Consider the following 9,786-nt stretch of genomic DNA (forward strand, 5'->3'; position numbering starts at 1 on the left):
CAGCGCGGGCCAAGAAAGAAAGCAACGACACCGCCACGCAACCTCCGGCCCTGCTCCTTGAGGTTACATTACATTACATGGGTGTCAGAACCGACCTTTACTCCTCTGCTCTCTCTCCTTTCTTTCCACCGTCGTCACGTCCGGCCGGCAGGCGCCCACGCCCTGCACGGCTACACCCCCTCCCCTCGTACGACAAGCTAGTAATAGTGTACGTCGTCACTTCACTTGAATGCAGTTCCTTGCCTTAAATCCGTGCTTCCACTGCATTCCAGCCCAAGCAGTGCGTACGCCACCACGACCACGCAATTAAGGCCATAAAAAAATCACAAGAGAAGATGCAGCAAGATATCATCATAAATAGAGACACCAAATGCAGTAATCAAAGAATCACATGTGTGGCCATATGACATGAATCTTCATCACCATCACTCACTCACTCGTCGATATTATAAATATATATCGAGAAAAACCACGGTCGTTCGTACAAAACTGTTTGTATGTACAGAGTAACAGAATCTCAGACACGATGAGGAACTGTCAACCTACCACGAATATGTATGTACATTTTTTTGTTTGGTCTGCTGCTGCTTGCTGTCGACGCCTCGCCACGGCGGCTTATTGTCCGAGTCTAGCACTCGTATAAAAATAACTCCACGCACCCAACCCACGCTGGATCATGATAATGACGATCTGCTGCTCTTGTCAAACCCGGGAGGGATCATCATTATTCAGTCGTCGGTCAGAAGAAATTGACCTGCCGGATGGGCGCCGGCGCCAGCGACCGCTTCTCCATGAGGTTCGGCTGTAGAGGGAACAGCCCGAACGGAGAAGAGCCCGGGAATCCTCCTCCTCCTCCTCCGGCAGCTGGCAGCGTGGCGCCTTGGCTGAGTAAAGCACCAAACAACAAAGGAACCAATCATGAGTGGAGTGGGCATGGAATCTGGTCTGGTTTTGGGAGAGTTCGCAGTAGGCATTTGGGGATTTAGATATGTGAGCTGCTTACCTGTCAACCATGTACGCCTGTTGCCAGGATGGCATGGCCGGGGCTTCCCCCAAGGGGCGATGCGATGATGACATGAGTGGCCACAGCCCTGTTTTCACAAAACAAACAACCCACGTCTGAGCAACACAGAACCATGATTGATTGTATCATAGCAATGATTACAAAGCATCTAAACATTTCAGGAAAGTTTAGTCTATTCAAGTATATATGACTTTGGTGGTTTCTTATAACAGGAATTCAAACAGATTAGTTACTGAATCTGAAATTCCGCTTCATTTTTATCCGTGTGAAGTGGTTCACAAATATCCGATAGATGATGATGCACTTGGTTGTGGTACGCTATGCATATATTTGTACGCAACAGATAGAGAACAGTTCCAAATCAAGATTTAATAACAGCGGAAAACAATGTACCTGGCTGTACAGGAGGATTCCCATAACCTGGGTATAGAAAATTTTCCTGCATGTTAGGACAAGAAAAGTTTAGCTTAAACACTAGATTTTTCACTCGAATATCTAACTCCCATGTCACAAAGAGTAACTCTCACCTCTTCTCTATGTTCTGGAACATGCTTACCAAGATCTACAAGAAAGGGAAACAATATAGAACATAAGTCAGAGGAAACAACACATTAAGCACATGTATATATTTTTTACTTTGAAAAGAAAAATCTGTCGCATGAATGCATTTAAGCTGTTTCAACATCAATTTGCTTAATATCTTATCCCGTTTTGCTGTACAGAAACTCTGAAGCCAGTAATCATCATGTTCTGACTAGTAGTATATCACACTTGTTTCCAGCTAATACGGTTTCAACTATTAACACCCAAGAGCAACACTACAGAAGTGCAGGTTAAGGTATTCCTTCCAAGTTCCATGTACAGGTTCAATGATCGATTACTGTTTACGAACAATGGTACACACAAGATAATAACCCAAGGAATTCACCTGATACAGAGCTTGGCTTTAGGCTGAGAGTTAGATCAAGGTCATCAGATTCTTTACCAAAACACCAAAGGTCCAGTTCCAACCTTGGTGTTGCTCCTACAAAAGGAAGTGGGAGCTCGATCAGAAAAACCATAATGTATTAGATTTTCGTATTAACTTCCTAGCAAACGAATTTTGATTAGCCAACTCACTAGGCTCATTCATCTTTGGGTAGGAAGAATCATGGAGAGGTCTTGGTACCCACTTGCGCACCTAGACCACTCAAAAGTCTAAGGTACAGAGAAAAGCAAAGCAAAGTACCCGTAGACAACTCAATGTGGAAATTATTACATTAAAGAATGGATGTTGTAGTGCTTGCTCAGCAGTTGACCTTCTTCGTGGATCCCAAGAACAAAGTTGCTATTAAAATGATGAGAAAAGAGTAGCAGGTTAATGAGGAAAATTATTACCACATAAATAACATCAAGGACAGAAGCTGGATTATTCACAGCATTCAAACTCATAGCTATCACAATCTATGTTATAGATTACAGAGAAACATCATGACATAAGCCTTAGTACTGATACTTATACGCCAGGTGTAAGTAGAATGAACGGACATCAACTGGGGCATCTACAATTTTACACGCGCAAAGGACAACTTTGCTCCAAGACCAGAAAAAAAAAAACAGTGGTTCTTTGCCGTACCTTGATCAGGTCTAAAGCTTCCAGGGAAGCATTAGGAATAAGCTCCCACAGATTTCTTGGCGGAATCTTTGGAACAGATGATAAGTATTAGTACCACAAAAGCATTTCATCCAATGAATGTAGACACAACTCATTTTCACCTGAAAAAACTGGAAGCTACTTGAACGAGGCAGGTTCATTCCCTCTGGCCAGAGGGAGTGATCTGGGGTCCCAAGCACAGCGCATATCTTGTATAGCTGATCTGTCTCACTATGATAAAATAAAATATTAGAAAGGTAGAGCGATACAAGTAATCTCGTCTAGATTTATGCTATGAAAAGTAGAGATCAATACATACGTTTCACCAGGGAAAAGTGGAGACAGTGTAAAAAGCTCAGCCAGAATTGCACCAATGGCCCACATGTCTGTGAAAGAGCACATATATTTATTAATGACAATATCATTCAGGCATAAAGGCTCATATGGGGAAGCTATACTGACACAACAAGATTAAACAAACAAATGATTTCATATGCAGAAATATGAAAAGGTGTCATTTATTTCTCGTGTTAGATGGAATTTACTATGTGTTACACAATTACTCCCTCCGTTCCTAAATACTTGTCTTTCTAGGCATTTCAACAAGTGACTACATACGGAGCAAAATGAGTGAATCTACACTCTAAAATATGTCTACATACATCCGTATGTAGTAGTTACATCCGTATGTAGTAGTCATTTGAAATGTCTAGAAAGACAAGTATTTAGGAACGGAGGGAGTAGAAAACAAGATCAAATAAAAAAATATAAGGAGTAAGCAAAAATTAATTGAAAATAATTTACAATGCAAACGGAATCCTTTTTTGCATAAACTTAAACCAATGACAGAATCATCACCTATAGAAGGTGTGTAGGCTGAAGCTTGTAGCAGCACCTCTGGAGCCCGGTACCTTGAAAATAACAAGTGAGGTTTAGGCCCATACCCAATAGAGTAACATGGCCTTTTCATACAGAAACTCACCATCTGGTAGAGACATAATCTGTGTAAGGAGGACTGGAGCATACTTCTCTTGCCAACCCAAAGTCAGCAATTTTAACAATACCGTTTGTCACCAGAAGATTTTCTGAAAGAACAGAATTCCCCTTAGATTAGTCATTTTACTGGTATAGAGGCAGCATCATTCAAACAGAATTTAGTCCACCAAATTACCAGGTTTCAGGTCACGATGAAAATATCCATTATTATGCATGTACACAAGGCCTTGCAGTATTTGGAGCATAAACTTCCGTATCTCTTCTTCAGAGAAAGGAGCACTCCTTTCTCTTATAACATCGTATAAATTACAGTCCTGGAAGGAAGAAATCAGTTACATTTGAGTAGCACAGAAGTCCAAGAGAGGAAAAGAAGTTTAAAAACTCAAAAGGCCCCAGCCGACATAAGATGAATTTCTCACATACAAATTAAGGAAAGTTAACCCAAGTAAATACAGTGACGTTAATGATCAAATTCAGACTAGTGTCAGAAATATTGGTGAATGCCAACTAGCATATGCACTACAAGACTAGTGATTATCCCTGCGATACATGTAGCCAACAATGGTTGTTACAAAAATCCACAAGAACATACCAGAGCGCAGGTAGGGATTGTTATTAATATTGTTCTTCGGCAAGTTAAACAGTAAAACCGTTGTGAAGAATAACTTAATACGTACCATGTGTTCAAAAATGAAGAACAACTCATGATTTTCCATCGTCACCTCCTTCAATTGCACAATGTTAGGGTGGTTTAGTTTCTGGAGGGCCTGCACAAGGATGGTTCTCCATTAAGACAAGATGCAAAATACACCGATACACTGACTACTGAAGAATATTATTACCTTTACTTCTCGCAGACTAATGCACTCTTCCCAGTGGTAAAACTTTCTCTTCATTTTTTTAACAGCAACCTGAACGTATTAAAAAATATATATAATAAAATTGCTAATCTCTGATAGCTAGAAGCAGCATAAGAGATACAGGTTAGGTAAACAGCAGAAAAATAAGGCTAATATGATACAGTGGAAGCATAGAAGTTACAAGAGAGTAAGAGAACAGAGTGTTTTGAGATGTTTGCACTTACAATTTCATTTGTTTCTATATTGTAAGCCCTAAAAACGTTTCCACAAGTCCCATCACCAATCTCCCTTATTACTTTATACCTGCAAAAATTATGAAGCCTCATCAGAAACTAGTTCATGAGCCAGAAAATACACAATGGGCAAAAATAATTACAGCTCACCTTTCCATGGTCGTTAACTTCACTGACAGAGGCTTCGGCAGGAATCACTGAACAGTAACAAAACCGAGGACTGTAGAACCCGCACCACCTTTGAAGCTCATGACGGTAGTAGGTTCGCTAGTACAGGGTTGCATAAGAAGAAGAAAGGTCCAAACGGGGGTGTCAGAGCATGAATGGTTATGCATCATTATTTGCACAACTGACATGCTTGTTGCGGCTTCAGTAAAACTCAGCAACGCATCATCCAATGCATCGGCGTGGACACGCTGAAGCCATCTTCAGATCCCCCCAGCATGTTCATCGAAAAATCTGCAAGAGGTAGTAAAAGAAATTTTGTCTCAGTATCTGACTGTCAAGACTGTAGACAGCATTGCACATCCATTAGCGAGCAATTTAGCCATACGGCCATGTATGAGCAGATGCAGCCAACTAGCCAAGAAAGTAAATCTAGCACACAAATAATAGCCTGTACCATGCCGTGGAAAAAGTCTGTTTATCCTTTTTGGAGCCAAACAGAGTTTCTGTGTTAGATATCATCAATCACCAACAGACTTGACAGAAGCGACTAACCATTTCCCATCCAACTGAAGTCGTAACAAAGAAACACGTGATGGACGCAGCAAAATAAAGGATGGAACAGTGGCCACTATCAGACAAAAGCGAAACGGATCCTCGAGAAACAAATCAAACTAGGCACTCAATCAAAACAAAATAATGGCGGAGATGACTTCCGCGCGAAGGGTACTACGAATCGACGCGCCATGAACAGTCATTCTGGCGCGCAGGCCCAGAGATCTACTCTGGAAGGTTCGAGGAGAAGGCCACAAATTAGGTACCAACCAACGCATTTAAAACAGGCAGGGCTGCGGAAGGACGATGCGGACGGGGAGAGATGTTGGCCCCTCCGCAATTTGCGGCGGAATCCGTTGAATCGCAACGAAATCCCCAAACCGAAGGGCTAGGCGGAGGCAACGTCGAACGAGGCAAACTCTAACAAACCCGTAGATCACAGCGACTGAACGCCGCGGGATCACAACCGAAAAGCTGTGGCGCGGACGCCACATTCTCCAATTCCTCACGCCACCTCGAGGATTGCAACCAGAAGTAAAACAAATCCCCAACTCGGCCGAGAAACCGATCTGAGCTGGAAACAGCGGCAGAAATTAATCAAACCGAAACGCAACCCACACTAGGCCGCCTCGACGGAGAGGAATCGCAGCGGAAACCCCTGGAAAAATCCCCGCAGCAGCCGCAAACTCAATTCGCCTCGGACGATTTGGGACGAAGGAACGGCGCCCGCGCTGCCCGGCGGGGGCCTCGTAAATCACGGAGGAAGACGGGAGGGGGGAGGACGGAGTGGAGGGGAATTCACCATGATCGGCGGCAGCATTTGCGGGGGGGGCCGCGGCGGAGGGAGCCTCCCGTGTGGGGATCGCGGGCGGGCGGGCGAGGCTTGGGAGGGAAGGAAGGGAGGGAGGGACGATAAACTTGGCGAGGTGGGGAAACGAAACGAGGGGCGAGGCGAGCTGGGCAAAAAAAGGAGGGGAAAAAAGGGAGAGCCGGGGGCGAGGCGCGGGCAATGACGGTTTTGCCCTCCCGTGGCGCGGGGAATCACGGGCGGAGCCGGCGGGGCTCGTGGCGGGGGGCGGGCCGAGCGGATAAGCGCGCCGGGGGTAAGAGGGTCATTTTCGCGCTGCCGCCCGCTAGGTGCACCAACCGGCCAGCCGTGGACGCCCAAGGGGAAAAGGGTAGCGAGCGAGCGAGCGGGTTTGAAAATGTCGTCCCGTGCCGTCGCGCTTCGGCGTCGTGCGCTTGACGACCCGTGGTTTACGCGGCCTCTTGTTTATTACGGCCTTGCGGGAGTGAATGCACGCGCGATCCCTGGGGGATTTTCATGGGGGCTGGATTTGATTTGGTTTGATTCGAATTCCACGGAATGGAATTAAATATGTGTTATATGTCATATGAAAAGTATACCACTAGATTTCCACACAGATGTAGTTTTTAAATATATATTTTTTGTCACATATAATACATATTTAAATAGTTAAATTATCGACCTAGAACTACGCGAATGACTTATACACCCGGACGGAGGGAGTATCTTTTTCGCTGATGTGCGTAGTATTCTTGGGTTGATCCGTCCGTTTAAAGGTACATAGACGCGTCTTCTGGGAGATGTGCATGCACCATGCTTGCCATGTGTGTTTCCTCCAAGCACGCAGATGGCCAAGGTAGGGCAGTATGGGCGTATTTGGTTGCCGTGTGCAACACTTCCCGCATCGCATACACTTCTCTACTCAGTCTGCCTATGCAAATGCAGCCTCAAATGCATTATATGCATGTTGTTTGGTTGCCTGCATGCCCTTTTACCTGCAGGCAGCTAAACCACACTGTCTGGTGTTTGGTTGCCTGCATGTTAGTCCACAAACCCAAGACATGGTGTTTGGTTGTATGCAAAGCCTGATGTGTGGTAACCTCTTTGGCTAGTTGGTGAGGTTACCACCATACTTCGGCAGCACACATCATAAGCACAACAGACTATAAACAGAGCATCAACTAGCATAATTCAGATATAAGCAGTACCGCAGATATAACAATTCAATGCATAAACCATCAACTAGCATAATTCGATAGTACGCTCCAAAGAGGTGGCCCGGCCCTACTCCTTGGCGGCGAAAGCGTCATTGTGCTTCCCGCACTTGTTGACGACCTCAATGCCATCGTCGTCGAAGATGATGACCTTGAGGGTGTCGGGAGTGAGGAGCTTGAAAGTCACCATGTAGACGATCTTGATCTGATGAACGGCTGCGTAGGTGGCCCAACCCTGATCCAGGGTCACCCTGCCGTTCATCAGCTTGACCGTCACCTTCCAGGAGCAGCCGGTGTTGTTCCTGAGCTTGAACTCCGTCAGCACCGCGACGAAGTGCTTGGTGAAGTCCAGGGGCATGGGGATGCACTCAAGGTTCGGTGCAAGGATGCCCTTGCAGAAGTGAGTTGGGCCATCCTCCTGATGGTAGTGGCCGTAGTTGCGCCGCTTGTTGCTGGGGGGGCTCCTCCATGCCCTCGTCGTCGCCACCCTCAGACGTCTTCGGGTCTTCCTCGGCGGTGGGCGGCAGCTCAACCTCGTCGGGCATTGGGTGAAGGGGCTGCTTGCCATTGCTGTCAACGGCCGGGAGCACCTCCGTGTCCTCGATGTGCACACAAGTCATGGAGTCAGGCATTGCACAGAGTTCATGGCTAATTCAAGAGCTTGTCGTTAAAACGCCATGACTGTCACTCTTCTCCTCCTCTCCACCCCCCTATATTTACTCACCCTGCCCACCACTATTTACCCACCCCTCTCTTCTCTCACTGTCAACCGTCTTCCTCCCCATCGCCATGAGCTCTAGCTCCAGCATCAACGCCAACCCCTTCCCTTGGGGTATTGGCTGGAGGGCCTTCTTCCTCGGGTGGACGGCTGGTGACCGGACCAAGTTCGAGAACACCATGGAGGTGTGCTCGAACTTTGGCTCCATGCCGGACATGCAGAATGAATCTAATGCCGTGCTCATGAAGGCCACTAAAGAAGAGCTGAAGACTCTGATTCCTGACCCAACGAATGGCGCGATGGCAGTTGACATCATTCACTGGGCCATGAATCAGGCCGTCTCCGACGACCCTAAACAAATGAAGAAGTGGTGCAAGTACAAGACCTACTGGGCTCCTAATGACCGCCGTGCCGTAGTGTATTGGGAGACGGCTATCGCGCCGGCGGCGGTCATCGGCGGGGAGCCTAAGGAGGAGGAAGAAGAGGCGGTGCACATGCCAGCTAGGGCGCCGGAGCCAGTCCGTCCTACCTAGCAGATCGACCTCGACTCCGCCAAGGACGACGAGGACGACCCGCTGGCCCGCACGGCGATGAAGAAGAAGATGAAGGCCAGCGGCTCGACCAGCCGCTCCGCACGCCGGTGACGGCCGCCGCGGTCAGTCGGTGTCCGTTCTATACCCCCTTCTGTTGGGTTTCGTAGTAATTTCAAAAAAATTCATACGCACATGCAAGATCATGGTGATGTATAGCAACGAGGGGGGAGTGTGATCTACATACCTAGTAGATCGACAACGGAAGTGTTTGGTTGATGTAGTCGTACGTCTTCACGATCCGACCGGTCAAGCACTGAAACTACGGCACCTCCGAGTTCGAGCACACGTTCAGCTCGATGACGATCCCCGGACTCCGATCCAGCAAAGTGTCGGGGAAGAGTTCCGTCAGCACGACGGCGTGGTGACGATTTTGATGCACTACAGCAGCAGGGCTTCGCCTAAACTCCGCTACAGTATTATCGAGGACTATGGTGGCTGGGGGCGCCGCACACGGCTAAGGAATAGATCACGTGGATCAACTTGTGTGTCTTTGGGGTGTCCCTGCCTCTGTATATAAAGGACTAAAGGGGGGAGGCTGGCCAGCGAAGGAGGGCGCGCCAGGAGAGTCCTACTCCCTCTGGGAGTAGGATCCCCCCCCCCCCAATCCTAGTTGGAATAGGATTCGCGGAGGGGGAAAAGAGAGAGGGGGGCCAGCCACCTCTCCTTGTCCTAATAGGACTAGGGGAGGGGGGAGGCGCGTGGCCCATCTTGGGCTGCCCCTTCTCTTTTCCACTAAGGCCCACTAAGGCCCATATAGCTCCCCGGGGGTTCCGGTAACCTCCCGGTACTCCGGTAAAATCCTGATTTCACCCGGAACACTTCCGATATCCAAACATAGGCTTCCAATATATCAATCTTTATGTCTCGACCATTTCGAGACTCCTCGTCATGTCCGTGATCACATCCGGGACTCCGAACAACCTTCGGTACATCAAAATGCATAAACTCATAATATAACTGTCATCGTAACCTTAAGCGTGCGGACCC

At 47.3% G+C, this 9,786-nt stretch overlaps 1 protein-coding gene across 1 annotated transcript; it reads right to left on the reverse strand.

Annotated features, from left to right (window-relative positions):
- Positions 1-409: 409 nt before the first annotated feature.
- On the reverse strand, positions 410-6,456 carry LOC123087636 (cyclin-dependent kinase F-3). The gene is made up of 18 exons (XM_044509678.1): positions 6,269-6,456; positions 4,897-5,205; positions 4,738-4,816; positions 4,496-4,564; positions 4,331-4,420; positions 3,829-3,967; positions 3,640-3,742; positions 3,516-3,568; positions 2,977-3,043; positions 2,780-2,888; positions 2,640-2,705; positions 2,283-2,351; positions 2,144-2,204; positions 1,953-2,048; positions 1,552-1,586; positions 1,418-1,463; positions 1,004-1,091; positions 410-884 (listed from the first exon to the last, which is right to left on the reverse strand). Exons 2-18 carry the CDS (start codon positions 4,902-4,904, stop codon positions 740-742), a joined length of 1,323 nt encoding a protein of 440 aa, XP_044365613.1. The 5' UTR covers positions 4,905-5,205; positions 6,269-6,456; the 3' UTR covers positions 410-739.
- Positions 6,457-9,786: the final 3,330 nt, after the last annotated feature.

This window comes from Triticum aestivum, chromosome 4A, assembly GCF_018294505.1.
Source record: "Triticum aestivum cultivar Chinese Spring chromosome 4A, IWGSC CS RefSeq v2.1, whole genome shotgun sequence".
Taxonomy (NCBI): Eukaryota; Viridiplantae; Streptophyta; class Magnoliopsida; order Poales; family Poaceae; genus Triticum; species Triticum aestivum.

What these genes read in the sequence shown, in the direction of transcription:
- LOC123087636 (XM_044509678.1), bottom strand. An exon ending in ATATAGAAACAAATGAAATT is followed by an intron (nt 4,565 to 4,737) that starts GTAAGTGCAAAC and finishes TAATACGTTCAG; the next exon opens with GTTGCTGTTAAAAAAATGAA. An exon ending in TTCCAGAACATAGAGAAGAG is followed by an intron (nt 1,464 to 1,551) that starts GTGAGAGTTACT and finishes CCTAACATGCAG; the next exon opens with GAAAATTTTCTATACCCAGG.